The 22712-nt window shown below is 45.2% G+C and overlaps 1 protein-coding gene across 2 annotated transcripts in view; it reads right to left on the bottom strand.

Annotated features, from left to right (window-relative positions):
* Positions 1-4592: 4592 nt before the first annotated feature.
* The window catches only part of DRC11 (dynein regulatory complex subunit 11), an 85487-nt gene continuing 67367 nt past the window's right edge, over positions 4593-22712 (bottom strand). Inside the window, exons 14-19 of one of the 2 annotated variants that reach the window (XM_031604527.2) lie at positions 21171-21278; positions 18171-18370; positions 12968-13054; positions 10305-10482; positions 8275-8513; positions 4593-5151 (exon numbers count right to left, since the gene is read on the bottom strand). In XM_031604527.2, coding sequence (XP_031460387.2) covers positions 5059-5151; positions 8275-8513; positions 10305-10482; positions 12968-13054; positions 18171-18370; positions 21171-21278 — 905 coding nt within the window. In that variant the 3' untranslated portion in view covers positions 4593-5058. The remainder of the gene's footprint in view (positions 5152-8274; positions 8514-10304; positions 10483-12967; positions 13055-18170; positions 18371-21170; positions 21279-22712) is intronic. The other variant, XM_090144528.1, reaches the window with a different exon arrangement.

Raw genomic sequence — 22712 nt, 5'->3', positions numbered from 1 at the left:
TTGCTCCTGCTTCCCCTCCGGAATTAATTATACCTAATTAAGCCCTCGCCTTCTCCAATACGTTGCCCCCCCCAGCGCTATGGTGTGGTTTCAGCCAGGCTGTGCAGCAGAAGAGGACAGCAGCTCCTTCCCTCCAGCTTTTGGGACACTCCAGCCTGTGTGATACAGGGCCAGCTGTGGTCTTGTGGGCTTGGATTGGTCTTTCTGCCAATCAGATGTCAACTTTCAGCCCAACGTGGGTGTATTTTGGCTTTCTGAGAGCTGAATGGACAGTGGTATTTTTGATGGAGAGGACAGGATTGTACTCAGCCCTTAAAGCCCTCTTCTGCTTTTCACAAGGCTGGGCTGATCCCACCAGCTGAATAACAAATACTCAGATTCTCTTGGTGTTTTTCATACAATCTTAGGTTCAGAGGATGGTTTGAGTTGGAAGGGACCTTAGAGATCATCCAACCTGGCCTTGAATGCCTCCAGGGATGGAAGCATTCTCTTTCTTCATTTCATTCTCCATCCCTCCACCCTTCTTCTTTCTAGAATTTAATTATGATTAATTGTTTACTTAGGAAGCAATTGTCCTACTTCATTAAATGGCCCCTAGGTTGTTCCTCCTCGTTTCCCAGTGTGTATCAGGACACAAGGAGCTGGGACAAACGATGATTTAGCTGGGACTGAAAAACAGTCCCAATTACTCCTGGGACCTGGGTCCTTTTGTTAATGATGCCTTTCTGCAATTTATAGGATCATATTTTTAAGGAGAAACGGCCCACCTGTGGGAAGCCATACAGCACTGGCGTTGCAGGAAGCCTTGCAGAGATCAGAAACGCTTTGAGCCTCTTTTGAGACAAGGAAGATGTAAAAAGGCAGATGTTGCTCTTCTTCCAAGGTGAGGGGCTGTCTGCAGGTGGGTGAATGTGGGTGCCCCATCCCTACAGGCACTCAAGGCCAGGTTGGATGGGACCCTGGGCAGCTCAATCTGGTGGGGGGCAACCAGCCCACGTTTGGTTGGGGCTGTATGATCTTTAAGATCCCTTTCTACCCAAGCCATTCTGTGTTCTATGCTTCCCCCTCACCCTATCGCTATCACCGCCCATGTAAAAAGTCAGTAGATGCAATGGGTTGTCCAGCCAGAGTAAACCCTGTGCTTGGAGGAGCACGGATGCTGAGAGCGTGCAAAGCTCAACAAGAGCCCTAAATGATTTGGGGATCTTGTGCAGCTTGTTATCTTCAGTGTTTTATTATTTTTTTTTTTTTCAAATCCCAGCAAGAAGTAATACTCTTTCTGTTCAGAATAGAAATGGCTTGATGCCATGAGGAAAAATAAAAGGAAGCTCTACCTGGTGCTGTGATGATTTGCAAGGCTAGTGAGAGACTACATAAGGCGTTTTCAAATAGACTCTGATATTTTCAGTGCTTAAAGAGGACCAACTACGTGACACCCTTTTTGAAGTCCTGATTTACAATGGGCCCAGGCTGAGTGCATTATAATTTGCTGCCAGAAGTTCCAAAGTCGCAGTACTTTCAATAATGAGGAGAGAAACCCTAATATGATGAGACTTTTTGTATTGTGTTTAATGAAAAGCTAAAAATGTGCTAATTTGTAAGTCCTGTTGTGGTAGTGGCATCAGAAGCTTTTGAAATGCATTACTGACTTAGGAAGTATTAAGAAAAAATGACATTTTGCTACTAGCAGAAAAGTCAATTATAACGTTTCCACACTTTAGAAAATTGCTGATGCAGGATGGGAGTTAATAGAATAGTCAGTTTCACTTTGTATTACAGGATTTGGGGGGTTTTGCTGAGAAATGTCTGGTAAAAAAAAAATAAAAATCTGACATTATCTTAAACAATAAACTCCCATCACGTTGGTGGGTTGCTGGTGGATGCATTCATGGTGGGCCCTGAAATGTCGTGCTGCTCCCTTTGGGGTGGGTTGGGTCAATCAGCACCAATATGGCCTTGCTTTGGGCTGATTTCTTCCTGATGGTGGAGGACCATGTGCTAAAGCACCTAACTCTCTGCAAGGTTGCACTTCCCATCTCCTTGAGGGGAAAGCAGCAGTAATAAGTATTTCCTAAGCTGCTGGGAGCGGATGGTCAGGGAGACTCATTGCCATTGACTGCAAGGTTCTGTGCTGGGTGCAACGACCCCCACGTTGGGGGCATGGTTCTCCCCATAACCCTGCTTCTGGATCACTTCATGCAGGCTAGCAGGGCAAAACAGCTCCCGTGAAATTGGCAGGGATCACCAACAAGTGTTGGCATTGCTTTTAACGGGCCCTGCAGCGCCTGATTTAAAGGGCTTTGGCCACAGAGGCATAACCTGAGCTCTCAACATAAGCCAGGGGGGCTAATAATACCCGAGCACATTGTGAAAGCATGACCTCACGGTGCTGGCAGCCTCTGTTCCCAGCAAGGGCTGTCTGGGTGATTTAAGGGGCAGGGATAGTGCCTAGGGTCTGTAATCTGCATCTGGGTGCTCCCAGCTGCTTAGGGTTTTTTTGCCCAAGGTGGTGGTGGGTTCCCATCCCCGGAGGTGTTTAAGGGATGTGGCACTTGGTGGACACGGTGCCAAGTTGGCCAGTTGGATGGCTGGTGGTCTGTTCCAACCTAGATGATGTTGTGATTCTGTGACAGTTTCTTTCTCTAATTGCACGCTGGCTTTCATGAGGTTTTTGATGAGAACAAGGATTTCTTAGGAATACCCCTTCCCTAGATTCAGAGTTTTTTTAGGGGGGAAGGTCCTGCTTTCTGTTAGAGCAGAAAGGCAGGGAGTGAGCAGGAGCACTTTTTAAAAGTCATGTCATATGTAGTTTTCCTGGGTTTGGAGGAAGCAATTAAGCCAATTAATTTATTGGTAAATTATCTGATGATGAAGTACAAAATAACTGCAATGAAACGCTGACATTCACATTAATACCAAATTAGTTACTGTATTATGACTGTTCATACAATGAATGCCCAGTAATTTAATAGTAATGGGACATTTAAATAATTCAGTTGATAATTCTCTAGATCACTTACATATATAAATGGGCATGACAGATTCGTTGCTCAACTTTGCTGTGGATTGCCTCCCACAAAGCAGCCCAATGCCCTGCCTGCTTTGGGGGCCAGCAACCCCAAAACAACCTGGCCTCTTGCTGGGGGCTGTGCAGAGGATGGAGGTGTGCTTCTCCAGCCAGGGAATGGTGGGGTCACCATCCAGTTCAAGACTTATGGAGATGTGGCACTGAGGGATGCGGTCAGTGGGCATGGTGAGGTGGTATGAGGTTGGACTTGGGGATCTGAGAGGTCTTTTCCAATTGGAATGATTGTGTGATTCTGTGAAAGGGGATTTTTCTTCCTCACCAGGTGTTAGGGCTGCCATGCAAGGAAGCTGCACCTGCAAAGCGCTGTGTGATGCCTGCACTGGGCTTTGCCATGCTTTTCTCTGCAGCACTTTGGTATGACAGCACGGTATGTGGGAGCACGGTTAGCCTCACAGCATGGTTAGCCTTTGCAGCCAGATCCAGCCAGAGCCACTTAATTCAATAGTTCAGCCCCTGACACTGAAATTACTGTGGGCTGGCTCTGCTTGATGCGACAGCTTCATTTTCAAGTAGCTGCACTTTCTGTAATAATAATTATAAACAGCATTGCAATTGCTCCTCAGCCCCCCAAGAGGACTAAAGGAGGGCTCGAGCTTGACTAAAGGCAGCTAAACATGGCAGAGTTTCCTGCTTTCTGATGGCTTTGCCCTGGGAGCCAACCTCCTGCCTGCTTTGTCCCCTCTTCATCACACCGTGCACACATCAGCCTGCTGCAAGCCACCAAGAAAAAGGCTGCAAAGCCAGAGTCTGCAAAGAAGGAGTAAAGAAAGGAAAGCCAAATGTTGAGGCTGCTCTGTTGGAAATGATTAAATCAGGGCCTGGAAACTTGTACTCAGCCAGTCCCTTGTGTAGGTCGTGATGAGGCTCCAGCAGCTGGATTGCTGCTGGATGGCTGGAGGCTGCTGGAAGACTCACACAGCCTCACAAAACCCTGGGGCTTTGCACAGGGATCTGGCAAACATTTCCTCTCCAGTAATGTGGGTCCCCCAAGGGATGCAGCCTCAAGGCTGGAGGGCTGAAATTCAGGAGAGCCCTGTGCCAGGTGGCCAAAGGGGCTGGCAGATGAGGACCACAAGAAAAGGGAGTTTGCTGTGTTAGCACAGCAGCCTGCTCCTCTCTAAGGGAGAAAACTCACTTTATTAACCAGAGCCAGCCAGACCCCTCTGCTGTGCTCAATGATATGATTACCTGAATTGTTTTCTGTACCTACAGGAATCTTTCCAGGCTTATGTTCTGCCTACCTCTTCCAGGAGCATCTTTTTCCAGCTGATTTCTCACTACGAGCAGGAAAGTCTCACTTCCATCCCCCCCCTCCTCTACCAACTTCAACATCGCCCTTTGCTTTGGCTCTGCTTTGAGTGTTGTTTTCTGTGAATGCGTGCATTCATCTATCCATGCTGATGCACCAAAAGGTGAAGAAGTGCTGGTCCTCACACGGCTATGTAAATATATGGCATTAAGTGTCTTATAATCCATCCCAATTAAAAAGCAGTCTTTACGGCCGTAATAGTTTTATTGAGAACTGTAACACATTAGACTTACAGATATATAAAGCAGTTAGTTTTATAAAGCATATAGGATATTAAAGTAATGAAAGACATTAACGTGACATCAATTTTTAAGGAGAGTTACTTGCTGAAATAAATGAGGGTAGCCTAAAAGTTGATGGCATGTTACAGTTCTGAGTAATGAACCCCTCTGCCCCCTAAAACCTCTCGGAATAAATAATGCTTGAGCAAGTCGATGGCCATTAACTCTTTATCCTCTGAGAGCTACTCATCACATTGATGTCTCATCCTATTCTTTAACATTTAAAAATACATTCAGAAATGAGTTCTCTTTCCCGAGACAGCCGTAACTTGTGATGCTTTATTCCAGAATGCCTGCTTTCCTAATATCTCCCCCTTATCCAGCGTTGCCAGACACAGAATTCTGGAGAAAGTTGGTGTTGTCTCTTTTCCTTCATCTTCTTATTTCTTTTTCCCTTTTCCTTTTCCTGCTTTCTCGCTCTTTGCCACTGCTTTGCTTCGTGCTCGACCCAGCGGTGTCTTGGCATACCAAGCCTGGAGAACCAGAAAGCACAGGTTTTAATAATATTAAAAAAAAAAAAAAGAACAGTTAAGAGACCTTTTACTGCTACAATGGAGCACTCCTTACAAAATTCTTAAAACCCCGGCCGGTTTGTGGAGCAGCAGAAATAAAAACCCTTAGATCTCTTGAGGACATTATTATAACAAGAAGTATGGCGATTGCCTGCTTGAAGTGTGTCTCATTAACAGGAATACTTAGCCGGGCCATTTGTGTTGCTATAGTTATGGAAATGTTAGAACTTCTCTGATCAACCCTATTTCCAAGGCGTATAGCTCTTGTCAAAACCCTTTCTGCTCTGAAACTTGGCAGCAGACAAAGCATATGCTTCTCGTGGTTCTGCAAAATCGACCCAGACAGTTTTTATTTCAATGAGAGAGCTTAAGAAACCAAACAAACCCCGAACATTAAAAACCTGTTTATTGCTTTCAGATGCCTGTTCACAGTCCTGTGACTTGTAAATGGTTTTGGTACGGTCGCTCCGCACACTTGCCAAAGCTCCTGGGCTGTAATGTCAACAAGGCCACGTTAAAATAATGTAAAACGAAAGAGAGGGGAGTGCTTTAAAATGAGAACTGTGTGGGAATTAGTCAATCCTCATATGTATACGCAGAACTTTATCAGCAAGGCCTGCCCACGCCGGAGATTAACGTGCCACTAGGTGTTGACATGATGGATAAAACACATTTGTTCTCATTTGGCCGTACTCATCCATGTGAAATTGAAGTCTTTCCTCTGGCCATAAAGCTCTGTTTAATGCCACCGCTCTGTCTCCTCTGGTTGGATATTAAGAACAATTTATTCTCAGAAAGAGCAGTGCTGTAGTGGCACAGCTGCCCACGGAGGTCTTGGGGTCACCATCCCTGGAGGTGTTCACAGACCATGGGGATGTGGCACTGAGGGATGTGGGCATGGTGGGTTGGGGTTGGCCTTGAGGATCCGAGAGGACTTTTCCCAACTGAACGAATCTGTGATTCTATGAATCTGTGTTTTCAAATGCAGCAAACTACCTGCTAATGGGCATAGAAGTGTGTCTGCTTTTGACTTTTTGATTAGCAGAGTGGCTACCTGGTTACCAGGACAGCTTTATGCTTTAGGGAAACTCCTGGGAAAGATCCACTGGAACAGGTTGCCCAAGGAGGCTGTGGATGCTCCATCCCTGCAGGCATTCAAGGCCAGGCTGGATGTGGCTCTGGGCAGCCTGATCTGCTGGTTGGCAACCTGCACATAGCAGGGGGTTGGAACTAGATGCTCATGTGGTCCTTTTCAACCCAGGTCATTCTATGATTCTACCTGGGCTTAATGAAGCCAACTCCTCATATACATAAAGGAAAAGATTTATCACTACAGCCCACCAGCACCTGAGCTGGGGATGTAAGTGATGGACAGTATGTGACAGATCAGAGTTAAAAACCTTCAGGAATGACATCCGCAGCTCTTCAGTGTGGGTTTTCCAACATCTTACATGTGTTTCATATCAGCCACTGCCAGGCAGAGCTGGAGTGCTGGCTGAGCACCCGTTGCTCTGTAGGACTCCCGTTATTTCTGTGCGGGGATTTGTATCAATCCCACTGGTGTGATAATTTTTAATTTCAGAGACGTGGCGGATGGATAATTGGGCCAGAAATTGGAGTAAATTGGACAGAGAAATCACGTTATCACAAAATTTTTGCATTATTTATATTCATTTCGGAACACTGGCGGAATATAAATGTCAAACAGGGAGATTCATGTTTCCAGAGAATAGAAATCAAAGATTCATCACAGCGCTAATCTTCACTTTGAATGCTGCTTTAAGTTTTAGCCACCCCGCTTCAAAAGGGACAAAGCAAAGCAACAGAAGAGGTCCAGCAATGGCAATGATTAGAGGCTCAGGAAAAGGTCCTTCTGTGTGAGGAGAGATGAAGATACTGAGTTAATTGATGCACGAGGCCATTTTGACAGTCCTCTTCCCCTGTGCCATATTACAGGTGCCAGGTTCCGTGACATTTAAAGGGAAACAAATTTAACACAGATAAAAGGAAACACTTTCTTAAGGGCTGTAATTAACACAGGGAAATGATGGCCGTGGGATGCTGAGGGCGATAGTAGCAGTGTTCAAAATGAAGTGCTGCCTGCATGCTCCTTGCTGCACAAAACAGGCACGGTTGTGGGAAGTGGAACAGCATTCGTGAGTTAAACTTGTGCTAAATGCTAGCTCTTGTGTTACAGGGCACAAATGGATTACGGCTCGGAGCTGGGAATGATAGGAGGTTTTTCTCTGTGCTGCAACACTGAACCATTAGCCTCTCCCTAAGGAAAGATATTGGTTTAGATAGGAAGCACGAGGAAAACAAGAGTAATTTGCCAAATATCACAAATGCTGCTTCTGCTGAGTGAGCCAAATGGCTCAAAGTGGAAATTGGAGAGCATTCAGCAGAGCTGGGAGAAATATCCACTATCATTAGGTTAGCAGTGGAAGTTGGTTTGGACCAGGCTGCTAGGGACTGCATCCTATTTGTTTGCAAGGTGCTATGGGGGTGCAGAGCCAAGGGATGTGCAAAGAGCAGAATGGAAAGGAAGCCTCTTGATGGGAGATCTCCATGGTCTGCAAGCATGTCCACGGAATCATTGAATCACAGAGTAATTAAGCTTGGAAAAGACCTTTTAGATCATCTGTAGCCCAACACCAGCCCACCATGCCCACTGACAACCTCTTTGCAGCATGATCCACGTGTATTTGAGATGCGTGCAGCACACCAGTGTTTGCCTTCAATATTTTATGGCCCTGGGGGTGGAAACTCACTTTTTGAATCCCACAGACAAAAACTTGTCTGAGAAAATTCTAATTTGAGAAAATGTTAAGAAAAGGACTTAGAATTTGATCCTGAAACGCACTGAGGATCCTGGATGTCCAAGCTCTCTGCCTCCTGAAGAAAATACAGCCAGGCTTACACTTGGCAGCTCCCACCAAGGATGGATGCGCTGCACGAATGGCACACGCATCATTTATCCACCCATGCAAGGGCACCAGCAGAATGAGCAGATCCCCAAGTCAAATATGCCCAGGCAACAGGGGATGAGAAGAGACAGCCAGTTAGCACAGCTCCTAACATCACCTTCAGTGTTTCCTCCTCCTCAATGTATACAGGGTCCTGGCTGGCCAGCGGGGTGAGGAACTCAGCAGTGCACAAGGGCTTCCTGGCCATCTGCAGGAGGCGCAGCTCGCTCAGCACTGCCTTCACTGCCCTCACGATGCAGCCCTGGGTGAAGCCATCCGACAGCTTGGCCAGGCAGCTGATGCTCAGCAGCTTGGTGATCTCTCCACCATGCTGTGTGATGGCGTGTTTCCATAACACTGCTCAGCAGAGTCCAAAATAGAAAAAGAGAGAGAATGCCAAAGGCACGTGTTAAGGAAAGCAGGAGAAATAGTTCTGCATTATGGGCACACAAGGTAAAAATGGAAAGGGCTGCTTAAATAAGTGAGTATGCGTGGAAAGGAAGCTTGTTCAGTATTTTCCCATTTGGGTGTGCAGAGTTAAGCACCTCCATTAACAGCCTGGCTTTATTTGGGAGACCTGATGGGTCACTGTAAGTTTAGAGTTAGGGTTCCTCCATGAGCATAGGGCTGCCATGGGGATTTGAAGTCTGGTTTTGAAGCCCAATGCCTCCAGCTATGCAGGCACATGTTGTATGTAGGTGTAAATGTCTTTGTGATTGGCATTTTGCTTCTTGAATAACGGTGGACCTGCTTGTTTCTTGTAGCTGCAAACTGCTCAGACCAGTGATACCCGAACTGAGATTCTGCTTACAGAAATGAAGTAATCAGAGCAATAGGATGTTGTTGATGATTTGCAATTTGTAATCAAATGGGCTATCTCAGAGGGATATGAAAAGGCTGGGTGGAAAGCTGGTGTTACCAGCCTGATGGTTTCCACTGCATGTTTGCCACTATGCACAGATCGGACCAGATTTCTGGTCTGCAGCAAAAGGAAGGTTGTAGTGAATGGGTAAAGTTTGTGCACTGTGGCTATATGTGGTTGTTATGCCATGGCTGAAAAAGGTTTCTTCAGTTCTCAGATTGGCTGTCTCTGATTTGCCATGATGGGAAGATGAGCGCCCTGTGCTGTAACGACCTTGTTTCCATTGAATGCCAGGGCAGGCACTGCCTTAAATGGGACAACGTCAAAGAATTAAAGCTAGAAGTTTAATCTCCTTCAATATGTCAAGAGTTAACTTTTTTGGGCATTCTGAGGTTTGCAAGCTGAAATCCCTTCGGCTGGCCCTTCTGACTCCAAATTAGTGGTGAGAATCCCAGAATGTGACAGGTTCAGTCCCCGGGAGTGAACGTAGCTAAATTCAGCTGCTATCACCTCCTTTCTCTAGGTCTTATTCAAGTCCCTTATCTGTTAGCAATTAATCAGAGCTGTAACCTAACATGAAACACATGTTAGCCTGCTTAAGGACCATTTCCCATCCACGCTGAAAATTACTGGATGTGGGAGAGATTTACAATGTGCTAGACAGTCAAAATCTGTCTTGAGCTCGCCCAAACATGCATCATCTCGGTACCTTGGCTGCCTCCTTTGAAAGACAGCACAGAAATGGACTTCAAGACACAGTTGCATCGTTTTGTAACGAGATGAAGATGTGGAGCAATATTTTCTGGTTTACTCAGAGCACAGTTGTGCAGCGAGGTCTCCGGACTGAATGTGGTTTCTTTTCATTCTGTATTCTTTTGGGATATGATCCACCAGAGATCAGTGGCATGAAAGGAGTCTGTTCTCCTTGATGTGGTGATCAGTAGGGATATTCATGCTAGGAGCTTCTGGTGGGAGAAATGTACCATTGAGAGTCCTGGCTTAGAAGTGTTTGGTATCACTGTGAATAGTCCTAAATCTTTCTTCCACATCGTCTTTAGACTGAACCTCAACAGCCCTTCTGCTTATGAGTCACCACATCCAGACTACATAGTACCCAGAAAAGTGTATTAAACCACATGATATAATCAGGAGAAAATGATACCTCTGGGAACAAAAGCCCATCTACCAGCCACTTCTGAAGGACGTGAACAAGCTACCATTTTTTCTTGCAGTCATTCACATTATTAAGGGCATCGGCAGTTGTCAGAAAGACTTGAGATACTTGCCAAATCTTGAAGCATAGTCAGGCCGAGGGATCAGGATGATTTTTTGGTAAACTTTGCAGAAAGGTTTGATCTTAGCATCAAAAGGCCGGCTGGTGGTCCCCACCAGCAGCACTCTGTCCTCTGCTTTCAAAGCCTTCAGGAATTTGGGGAGAATCTTTTCCAGACGTTTCGGATTCATCTTCAGAGAGCGCATGTGAATACAAGGAGACAAGAGTTCTTATCAGTACTGACAATTTAGAGTTAATGAGGTGGAGTAACAACTGTAGACATGAATAATGTAGGTATGTGTGTTATACATAGACATGCTATCTGCAATGGGATTTGGGTTTTCTTTTTCACCAGTTTCTTTGCAACTTAGTACAAACAGGCTAGCTGCTCAACCTAAGTAGAAAGCCCTTATCTGATTTCTGCCCAGGGATTTGTGGGTTTGAGTGCTCGTGTTTTTTATTAGAGCATTTGCTGGCTCTCTCCTGGAAAGCAGGAAGGAAGCAACAACTCGTTTAAAGTAGGAAATCCTCATTTTTCAGTTCAAGAAATATTGCTTGGACCTGTGCACTTGGTGATCCCTAATGAATAGAAAGAACACCTGGGTATGTAACCTGGCCTGGAATTCTCACAGCTCGTGGAGGTTCTCATCTACCAACCCCTGCTGGTACTTTCAATACAAAAAACACACTCCCTGATTCCTTCTTTGATTTCACCTTGCTGAGAATCTCAGCTCTTTGAACTCAGGACTCAGATCTTTGTGACAATTGCTGTTCGACCTTATTATAAATATTCAACTCTTATCTGCAGAACGGATGACCGTTGAGCAAAACTTTTCACTGGCTACTGAAGTTTAATGAGGATCAAGTGAAAATCGGCTGGAAGAAGCTTCATCAAATTGCTGAGGTGTTACTCTAAACATGAATAACTGGGTTAGGGATCCAGTGTTAGATGTGAAGGTGGCCCTGCACGTGGCAGGGGGGTTGGAACTTGATGATCCTTGAGGTCCCTTCCAACTCGAGCCATTCTATGATTCTACGTATTCAGAAAAGTCTGATGACTTAGGAGCCTCTCCAGAAATATCTGAGGTTTAACACCCCAGTCAATCACACTCAGTGGAGAGCCTTACTCTAGGCGTGTGTTTTTTGCTATGCAGTTGACAGCTGCCTCAATTTCACACCAGCCTTCCTTATATTAACAAAGTGTCTTCTGCTGGGAAAACATGCTCTGTCAGAAGATGCAGAGAATTTTTAAAGCAATTGACTCCTGTCTCACAAAAATAAGTCCCAATGCGTTTTAGAGCACCAGTTTTTTTGGGTGATGCGATGTTCACAGATACCCATTAATCCCTCTTTTGTTATGGGTGCTCATTGCTTTGCCTGTAGGAATCTTTATTTTCAAATTGTACTGGTGGTAGAGACAAGGGAAAGATCCCACTCTTGTGTTAAGCCTACTGACTGGCATTTGTGTGTCAGCAGCTCCTGCTACACTTTTGAAGGTAATGCGTGTCCAGAGCGCACGCGGTTAATGGATATGTACTGAAAGCTAATGTTACCTCCTCCACCTCGAAAGAAATATATCAGTAGCAAGAGAACCTGTCACAGAGGGAAGCTAGGATCTCAGCCATCACGTGCACCTGAGCTGCAGAAAAGTGGGGTGGATGGTGAAGGTGACCCCTATTTGTTGGAGTGGCTTAACTGCTTGCATGTCATCCTTGGCAGCTGGGTCACCATAACGTATTTGATACCTGACTGCTCTGCACCCTTTACAGAGGATGGGACAGAGACTACTTCTTTATTTTTCCTTTCAAAACAGATAAAGCTCACAAGTACTCCAGGCAACCTTTGGCCTCCAGTCTTCATTTTAATCCCCATTTGCACTTGCTCCCAGTGTAAGGACCACTAGAGGGCTTCAAGCCCTGCACACCCATGAGCTCACGCAGCACTCTCAGCACTCCATGGCCTCATCCAACGTGATAAGGTCTTCCAACTCACCATGCTCGTGTCCATCACACAGCCCAAGCACAAAGCATTTGCCATAGGAGAAAAGAAAGGTTTGATTTTGTGAACTATTTTGCAAGCAGCATGAATCTAATCAGGACTTCAGGTGAACGGCTCTCTGCTGCAGTGGCTGGGTTGCTGTGCCTATTGGGCAGTGTTTTAATTTTCTTTCTGGTGGGGAAGCTACACAAGACAGGAAGGAATGGAAGCTTAACAGGACTCCGGGGAGCCCAGAGAAAATAATCTGTAAACATAAGTGTTTAATATATGCTCTTCGCTCTCACAGTGGAAATTTATCCTCGTTACTTTATTGTTCACTTTGGCTCCATCCAATTTCTCAAATTAATAGACCCGAACAGCTTAAGCTCATCTTAACTTTTAGTTTCTTGCCTCGCGTTTTCAAATTCTCCATTATTCTCTCCTGCTTTTCGGTGCACTGATGAGCAGTGACTGGACTATTTTTAAATACAGCAAGTACGGCTGGGTAGGAGAGAAATGTGACTTCTTAAGAGCCCCTGAGAGGTCACAAGACTCTCTTAAAAGAAAAAAAAAAAACATTAGTGAGACAAGCGATGATCAAGCAAGGTCCGCTCATACGGGTAGGTGCTGAGCTGAGAAATACACCTGCTCCTTTGTGTTGGAAATTATCAGCACCAAAATGAGAAAGGAGCACCTCACCTGTTCTTCAGCCTTCGGCACTGCTTTGTAGAACGTTTTCTCCGCGTCTCCGATCCACACGACTGAAGGCTGCAGCTGCTTGGCCACCTAAGAGAAAATGGGAGAGGGAATGCGAGAAGTTGATTAAAATGGCTACAATTTCATACCTGGGTGCCTATAATTATGCTTCTGAATCCATATTTCAGCAAGTTACAATTAGCTGGGTTTATTTTTTTCCCCCCAGAAATGAGCAGCGTTGGCTCTGCTCGGTAGCGTTGGCACATCAAACGGATTCTGTTTAGGAAGCTAAAGGTGAGAACTCATCCCAAATTGATCCATTCTGACTGCTGTGCTTATGCTGCACCTTCCCAACCCGAATTCGGCTGTGCTTCTGCAAAAAGGAACCCTTCAGGAAAATAGGCTAACAGGCAATCTGGCTTACAACGTAACATTTAATCCGCAGTCAGCCCGAGAATTAAAATGGAGCCTGTTAAATTGGAAGGGGGGGGGGGTCAATAGAAACGGGCTTTCCAGCTCCAAAGTCAGAGCACTATACCTCTGGTTCACAGCAGGATGGCAGCAATGCTACAGGCTTCTTCACATCTTGCACTCTCCCTATTGCTATAGAAACGCCAGTGGTTTAGACATTCTGCTGCCAAATTTTAATCACTTTCCAGTGGCTCTTAGGGCTGTGCTGGTTTGCTCAGCAACAAAAGTGATGGCTTGAGGAATCAACGGGTAACGAGAAAGCATTCTTCTGTCCTGCTTATTATTATTATTATTTTTTCCTTCTCCCAGTTGAAGCTGCTGCTTCCAGGAAGGAAGCTTACAAAACCACCGAGTTGTATACACTGTAAGCTCAGCACTTGACTGACAGCTGGAGCAGGAAGAATTAAGATGCGAACATCTTCCTTCAAAGCACCACAGTTCATTTTTATGGCCAAGAGCACGGCTGCGTCCGTGCAGTAAAAACAAAATGCATTGAAGAGAGGGGAAAAGAATGGCAGATGAAAGCTGTGAGGCTTGTTTGCTGTGCTGCTGATGGGTGAAGTGGAAACAATGCCATCTTTGGCACGTGGCACGTTATTTGCAGGAACGTGTCAGCCCTAGAATATGTCAAGTGCTACCTCCAAGTTCATTGAGGAAAACAGAGCTTTCTCCTTCGTTGCAAGGCAGAGCTATTCAGCATTAATAATGAAACCCATAGATGGTGTCGTGAGGAGCATTATGAAAATCCTGCAGAAATGGGCCTTAGCAGTAATGTGAACGTTTATGCATACGACCTAAGGGGTAACTTCTCAGCCCAGCAGAGCAGTGAGCAAGCAAGCTGGAGCGAAATGACAGACTGAAATAGCACAGCTGCCCACCTAAGGTCAGACACTTCTTATCTGCCTTCTATTTATCTATTTTCAGAGGTGTGTTTTACATATTCCTACACCACGGTCACTCTGCAAGGCACATCAGAGGGGACAGGTTTGTGGTTACACTGAGCAGAGCTGTGCAGCAGCGCTCCCAGGCTCAGGGCTTTTTGCTGAGCATCCTGTTAGTCCAGAGCTCACATACCTGCAAGAAATGCAAGCAGCCCTGCTGCAGGTGAATTCAATTAGCTCCTAGCTGCTTATAGGCAGTCTCGAAGGCAGGTGGAAGAGTGCTATGGCAGTGATCCTGTGCTGGAGCTGAAATGGGAGGATTCTTTGGATAATTCAGACTCATAAAGATCAGAAAGGTAGGTTGTTGCATTTGTTGAAAGCAATGTGTGTCTTCTTGGAAGATGATGTTTGCATTTGATGTGGAGTCTGTTTTGACATGTGGAAGCTCTGAGTCAGAGACCCCTCCCCAAACTCAGTACTGCTAAGGGGAGCTTTCTAACAGTGGCTGACCTGCATGCTGATGTGGGCTGCTTTTCTGCTACAGCTGATGCAAAGCAATGCTGTGTGTTTTCTTTCTCTAGAGAACAGCCCTATCCTGGTGGTTTTGCTCTGTATGGTGCCATAGCTGTGTGAAGATAGAGAGCAATGCAGCTCTCCTGCAGTATTCCCTCTATACCTCTATGTCTGATGCTGCAGCACAATCTGACACAGGGAATGAGGCTGGGGGAGGTTATTAAGCTGTTAGCAGTAGCTGAGCTCTGCTTACCCTCTTCAAAGGGAGTTGTGATGTCTCCTCAGCAGGGCTGCTGCAGCCTGGAGGGATCTTCCCCATTTGGCTCAGAGGTGGTTCTGTGGTTAGCAGCTCTCAAACAGCCTGAAGGCTTTAACCAGCCTAGAGTTTCATTTTAACTCGTAAGGAAGAGCTCTCACTATTTTCACACCTGTGCTCTTCTTTTTTTGTCCCTAGTTAAGAACATACTCGGTGCAGGCTGCCTCTTAAATAGATGCTTCCCTGTGTGCTCTGTGCTGGGGCAATGACTTGGATGCAGGCTGGATGTGGCTCTGGGCAGCCTGGTCTGCTGGTTGGTGACCCTGCACATAGCAGGGGGTTGAAACTAGATGAGTATTGTGGTCCTTTTTAACCCAGGCCATTTTATGATCCTACGGATGCTGGCTGCTTCATACCTTTCTCTTTCTAGTGTTGGTAGGCAGTGATTTACACAGTGCACTGAGTTCTGTTGTCTTCTCCAGATGACAGATCAGGCAGCCAGGAGCATCTCATTTACACTGTTGGCAGATATGCTGTATGTCCCCGTGGAAGTGCTTAATCTGAATTATCCACAGACAGTTTGAATCCGTGGATAATTAAACGTGCTGTACGTAATTAATTTGTAACTGAAATGTTGTTAGCTTTGCTGCATTCTCCCTGGTTTGGAGGAGCTGCCAGCAGATGGCTCCTTCACCCTTCTAATCCTGCCCAGTGTCAGCAGCTGGTGATATTTATCACCTTAAGGTTTGGGTTTCTAGCAGGCTGTGCTGCAGCAAGATAAGAATTGCTCCTGGACAGCTAGAGGGAAGGCTGATAGTGCTGTTCCCACATCTCAGCTGTAATGGGAGTCTCTTTTTGATGGTGAAATACTCCTAATGTAAACCATACCTGGTTCTTCAGATTGTCTTAAAAACAACCTGCCCAGAGGGACAGTGCAGCAGTGGTTACAAACAAATGAACTCATTTATTGGGGGGGGGGGGAAACACTGACAAAATTATGTTGCCACTCAATGCAAGGATTATACCATTTAATCTTAAATCAACTCAACCACTTTTTTTGTGTAAGATATTTGCCTCTGATGTGCTATATAGCATAACCAAAGAGCCTGATAATGCAGTCTGCTGACAGCGATGGTGATGAAATACCTGCAGCCTGCTTGCACTGCAGAACTGGTCAGTGGAACTTTTGCACAGAGCTGCTAATCCCCACCCTTCTGTGCTGCTATTTCCTCCTGACCAGCTTTCCCAACCTTTTCACCTGTGTCATTCTGGTAGTGATTAACCTGGAGGCTGCTAATGGGGGACCAGTTTGTGCTTTGATGGGCAGGCAGACCTTTGGCTGGTACAAGCTGGCAGAGAACTCCATTTGATTTCAAGCTGGCTCAATGCATTGGAAATGTGGCTCAGCTGAAATGTTCCAGGATGCTCTGGTTTGAGCTTTGTGTCTCTGAGACAGAGCCTCCCTTCTCAGAAGCAGAGCTGACCTGGCAGGCTTTGTGTCTTTATGGAGAATGCAATTGCTGGAGCTTGGTGTTCCCAGCTTTTTTTTTTTTTTAAATAGCTTTCCCATTCTGTATTAACCTCCCTTCTGTTTCTTTTGAATAGGCAGATTTAAATGTTGGGGTTTTCCTGCTTTGGTATGAGAAGTCATTAGCCTCATGTGACATCTAAAATGCATGCTTTGAGCAACACACACGTCTCTCTTTTGGATCAGGGCTGGTATGTCTCTTCTTGTCTCCTCCCAGAAATAACAGAGGAAAAAAAGAAACAGATTTGGCTCTTGAATCTGAAATGAATGAGCTCTTCATTTTTTCCAGTGCTATTCACTGGTTTAGGGCGTCTCCATGAAACAGCAGCCAGCACACAGTTACAGAACTTGAAGGAAGGGGTAGGATTCCAAGCTGCCAAGGGCACCTTATTCAGCTCTGAGTGATGGCAGCTGGTAATGTAGACCAGAACAAAGGTGGGAGCTGACCTGGTAGCACTGACCAAGCTGGCTTCCATCCTGACTCTGAGAACATATGCAATCCAAATCAAAATAGTGAGGGGATTAGACAAATTAGCAACCCAGCCATGGGGATGGAGGTGGTGGAGGGAGGTCAAGCGACCGATGGAACGGGAATAGAAATAAATGTAGCTGACTTGAGTGATGCTAAGACAGGCTTAGTGTTACAGCCTCAAAGGGCAGCTTTTCCCTAGGCACTGCTCTGACCAGCAAGAAATGGGCTCCTTGGGGACTGCATTACTTTTAATTGTGAAACCTTGTGGGGATGGAGGCACCTGCCACAAAGCCTGCTGTAATGCTGGCTTTAATAAAGTATATCTGATTGAATCCCAAGGAAAGCCAACTTGAATTCAGTCTCTTAGCAGGCTTTTGGTGGGGGAGAAATACTGCATTGGGCTATTCCTAATGTATGTGCTGTGTGTTTTTTTTTTTTTTTTGAAGTGCATTTCTTCTGGAAATGTTTACTAGCTTCCTTCCTTAGCAGAAATCCTGCCAGGATAGCATCTCTTCTTACTGTGAGGATTTGGGATATGTTCTTCACAGCTCATATGCCTCCTTTCATTTCCAGACTTCTTGTGTGTTTCTGTTAATGTCATCTTGAACTGAGATTCTCTCTTTTCAAAAGCTTGCTGATAGGTAAACAGAGAGAAATACTCTCTCTTAAGGGGAGAGCTGCTTTGCAGCAACAGTCCCAGGGAGGAAATTTGGGACCACCTCTGGTCTGCTATTTGATTAAATGCTGCATGGAATGCATTCCTGACTGACGTGCACATAAACAGAAAACTTTTTATCTGATGCTTTTCATATTCGAGGTAACATAAAGCTTGCAGAAACGTTGATGTGAAAAATATGGCTACTACAAGGGATTTCCTGGCTGTCAGCAAGTGGTTTGGGAGGCGTGAAAGCAAGAAGGGAACTTCAAATCTGGATTTGCACTTTTTTCCTTTGGACCTGGTGTAACTGGTGTACCTGCTGAAACAAAACTCAGGACCAGGAATCAATCACAAGGTTGTTTTCTGTTTGTTTCTGATTGTCACATCTTCTGTAGGATGACTCTAGAGCAGTATGCAAGCACAGTACCTTGAGAACCATGTGGAGCATCATCTGCAGGCCGTTCTTGCCTGGGTACTTCCTAGCAATGTTGGAAGGGGAAAGGTTGAAGAGGTTGGCTCCTGTTTCTGTGCAGATAGCATGGACCAGCATCTTCTTTCCAACACCAATGGGGCCAGCTAGTAACAAGGCTTTCACCAAAGGAGCCTTCTCGTGGACTGTTTGGGAGCCTGTATAAAAAAAAAAAAAAAAAGTCATACGGTGCTGTTATTGCTTTCATTTAAGTCTGCCATAAAGGTAATGAAACAATTCTACCTCTTCTCTTCACATTAAATATTTTATAATGTGGATTCGTTGTTTCATTAATATGGCCCAAGAGCTGCGGAGTTGACTTCTGTGTAACCAGAGCTGTGGCAATAGCACACGAGTGCACAGTTGCTAACTAATGCTGAGTAAAGGCCTAGTTAGAGACATACCTGTGGCTTTAAGCTTAGCATTTGTCAGAGCAAGCCTTCCTGCACTTGGACAAAGGTGTAGATTGGTGCTGCACGCAGGACTGGCAGAACTCCTCCTTGCTGCTGTCTGAAATGATGCTTTCCAGCTTCCCAAAAAACAAGCTAATGGGACTATCTATTACTGCTGCATTTGTCAGTGATTGTGAAACCAGATGTTACCATGCATTTCACTTTCTCTTGTTTACTTTCTATCCACACCTCCATTTTTAGGGCACTTTTCCTCTCCACTGAAAGTGAGTGATGTTTCAAACTGACCACCCCTCTTAGCTTAGCCCTGCTCCAAGATCTTTCATTGCCTGTGTTCCTCCTGTGCGCTGCTGCTGGGTGGCATCAGCTCACCTGCAGAGCAGCACGTGTTATCCCCCAGCCTGGAACATGGCAGCTGCATGCTGCAAAGCATGTGAAATGTCTGCTTGGAGAACACGGATCCATTTTCTGTTCCTTCATTTGGTTGAGCATTTCTGGTTGCTCTGCTTTGCTTGCAATGAGAGCTCAGCAATTCCAAGTGTGCCTCATTGCCTGCTCCAGGTACATTCAGTCTGGGCTGTAAGATATCTGCACCATCACCTGGGAAAACCTGGCTTGTAGCACAGTTCAGGTGCTTGATGGTGATAGAAACTCAAGTTTTAAGAACTTCCTTTCAAAGAAGGGTTTCTGATAAGGCAGCCAGTTAGGCAAGAGTGGTACTGAACAACAAATCCAATGAGGCTCCTTATCTGTGTCCTGAAGGCTGAACGCTCTGCATGGATGTCAATGATAAGTGCCATTATTTCAGTACTGTGCAGGATGCAGTGAAGTTGTCAGCCACCCAGCCTTTGGTACTAAATGACCAAATGTTAATAATCTATGACTATTATACATAGATGTGTTATGGAGGGGAGTAGTGAACTCTTCTGTGGTTAAAGATGAACTGTATCTTCTACCGCTGTCTCCTGCTTATTTCAGCTGCTTGTGTTCTCAGTGCTGTTTCAGCTGGAACTTTCCTTGCTATCAGGTGAAAACCTCAAGAATAAACTATACACAATGATATAATGATTAACTAGCTCTGAGACCAGTGAAGTGAAATGTCATCCATAACGTATTGCCCAGAAGGTGAAACCATTCCCGAGACTTTCTTGGCTTGGGAAATATTTTTTATTATTATTATTCAAAGGCATTTTTCAAACTTCTATTGCAAGTATGCTGTTTGCTTAACTAGTCCAGGGTCTCTTCTCCTTAGATGTTTTTGCCAATTTCATAAATGGTAGAAAATTTACAGGCTTTCTTTCCCCCCCCTGCTTTGGGAGTGTCTTGGGGCTTGATTTCACTTGATTAGATGGTGTTAAAACATAACCTTGGAGTTATCTGATATATGAAAAACCACATGGAGTCGCTGAGAAGAGGGATAACAGCTCAAATCTCCCAGCTGACTGCAGTCATGCCTGCGGCCAACCCCTGAGCATTATCCCAAACCAGATGGGAAGACTTTGGCTAGGGAGAACAGCATTGGTGCTGGTAGCATCGTGTTCCATGAACTTGACTCTTCAGATTGAGCTGATAAGCAGAATGAGCACTATTCTCTTGGGGGTAAGAGATGCTTCTTCCCAAATCCCAGATGAAGAAGGGCTGTTGCACTGAACTTTGAGGCACGCTGAACCCTTTTGGTGGGCATTGGGTCCCTCTTGTGTGTGCACCCCAAACAGCCCAAGCGATTGCCTTTCTGGAAGGCATGCAGAGGGTGGGGAGAAGCAGAAGGCTGTGTCATCTTTGCTCCATTTGCCAGAATGGGAAGTACTGAGATGTTATTTTGCACATATTAAGGGGATGAGCAGACAATGACACGGCCTGGGGGTGGATAAGCCCAGTTAAAATCTTCCCCGAAATCAAATCACAAATCAAAAATGTTGCAAGTGAAGTATAGGAGGCCCTTGAGACAGGCACTTCTTGCAATCAGTGGAGCTTGGCTTCCTGCCATTCCTAAGCAAAATATGAAGCAGATTTTTGCATTAAAAGCAAACAACCTAAGCAGCATCCAGCAAAGCTTTGCTGGGTTAGGTCTGGCATTGAAACTGCAAGGGCATGTTTAAGTGCTCTTTCTGATGTCCAAAACATACTCAGACTAATTCCTTAAATGATTGCATTGTTTGGTACTGAGTAACATTAGCCAGCTTGTAAAAGGTAAATTGCAACCTTGGCCCTTCCCTTAACTTGATTAATTTTGATCACTGGAGCTTGTTTTAGCTATTATCTTTCCCAAGTGATTTCCTTTTATGTGCTGCCATTCACAAACTGTTAACATGAGAACAGAGATGGTTATGGAAACGCAATACCTGACAATAGCATGTGCAAGCTCCTCGATGCACTATTAAAACGATACGGTCTTCACTTGGAAAAGCCTAATTGAAAAACAATTATACTGCAAAATGCTTTAGATTACCATTAATCAAGCCCTGTCAAAGCCACTAAAAATGCACGTTAGCGACAGGAAGCAAAACCATCATAGCCTGCCCTGCAGTGATTGCTGCAGTGCTCTTACCTAATGGCAGTATTCCATACAGTGCTATTAGCTGTCTGATACTGGCAAGAGAGGGCGTGGGCTCTACGTCCACCTGATGCAGAGTGGTCCCCAGATAGCTGTATTCACCTGGAGGGAGGAAGCGTGGGATTAATGGACGTGACACTGCGTTGTTATAAAATGCATAACTCAGAATGCAGATCTGCCATAGGAAATGCTGAGCCATCATGGGATGGGCTCTCAGATGGGGCAATGTTGGGAACGTGACCCCAAGACATTGGAAAGGGGAATATGGCACTGAACAAACCGTGGGCTCTCCCTGCTAACCAGGCTGTAGGTGTTCAGTCAGTCTTGGATAATCTTTCCAAGAAACTCTGTGAGGAAGAACGATTAGTAGTGCTGCAAATCACACTGCTGGCTTCCAGACTTGGGGTTTTGCAGGGCTGGGATGCTGGTGAGCTACACTCTATTGGAAGGATTTTGAAAAGGGAGAAAGACTCGAACCTTTTCTCCTGACTGTGGCACATCTCAGCTTCGTGCTGTGTGAGACATCTGAGTGCTTCACCTCATTTGGTGGGGATTTCACTTCGTAGTTCACCTTCTCTTTTGTTCAAAACCAACCCCAAGGAAGCGAAAAATCACTGACATTTACTGAAGTGATCTAATCTTGCCACAGCTCTTGTTACAGAGCTGTGATCGCATTGCTTGACCTGTCAAAGTCCATCTGGAAGATGTGTTGGAAACCAAAGACCCAAAAGGACAGGCCACAAGCAGGAATACTTGAGATAACTGAGTTGGTGATTGTTTCTTAGTGTAAGTGATGTGTAATCATGATGAATATTGGTGGAAAAATAGCAGCATTTATGTTCCTATTGGAGATAAAAAGGGGAAGCACGAGGGCTTTCAGAACTGGTAGGTCAACGTTGGCCAAGTGAGAAAAGTGGAGTGTTGATTTGGGGCAAAAAGGCAGATGAGTTGTGGTGCAACTGCCCCTCCCTTCCGAAGGATGAAATTCATTTCAGGTTTTATCTTTTATTTAAGGAGAAATCAAAAGAACCGGATAGGAATTAATCTTCACAGATTTAATTAGAAGGCATCAAAGGGTTTAATTGCAACTGAACATAAATCACAGCGGATATTCTCTGACTAATTTAGATAAGGTCACCAAGAAAATTAGTTCAGCGATGTCGGTTTGTCATAGAGAGGGACGTTTTGGTGTCTCTACTTGCTGTGAAGCACAAATCCACCCTTTGTCCTTTTCCCAGGAGCTGGGAGTGAGTGACCTTCCTTGGGCTGCAGCCCTGTAGGAGCAGAGCAGATGAGGACTGATTTTTCTGCAGGCTTTGTGCCCTTGGATATTTAAAGGGAAAAATGCAGCAATAAAAAAAAAAAAAATCACTTTCAAGTCCAAAACTTAGCCCAACTTCAAATACTTTCTGTGTTTTGTTCTGGCAGCCTAAGCAGCATGACTGCTGTTTGGAATAGCTACACTGGCAGCCTGAGACACCTTGGTACTACGATGTGCTGAGGACATGTTGTAAGTGTGGCCAACCAGATGGGCAT

The sequence above is a fragment of the Phasianus colchicus genome, chromosome 7, assembly GCF_987193195.1.
Source record: "Phasianus colchicus chromosome 7, bPhaCol1.hap1.1, whole genome shotgun sequence".
NCBI lineage: Eukaryota > Metazoa > Chordata > Aves > Galliformes > Phasianidae > Phasianus > Phasianus colchicus.
The sequence above is the reverse complement of the archived record's forward strand: the minus strand, read 5'-3'. Positions and strand labels throughout refer to the sequence as shown.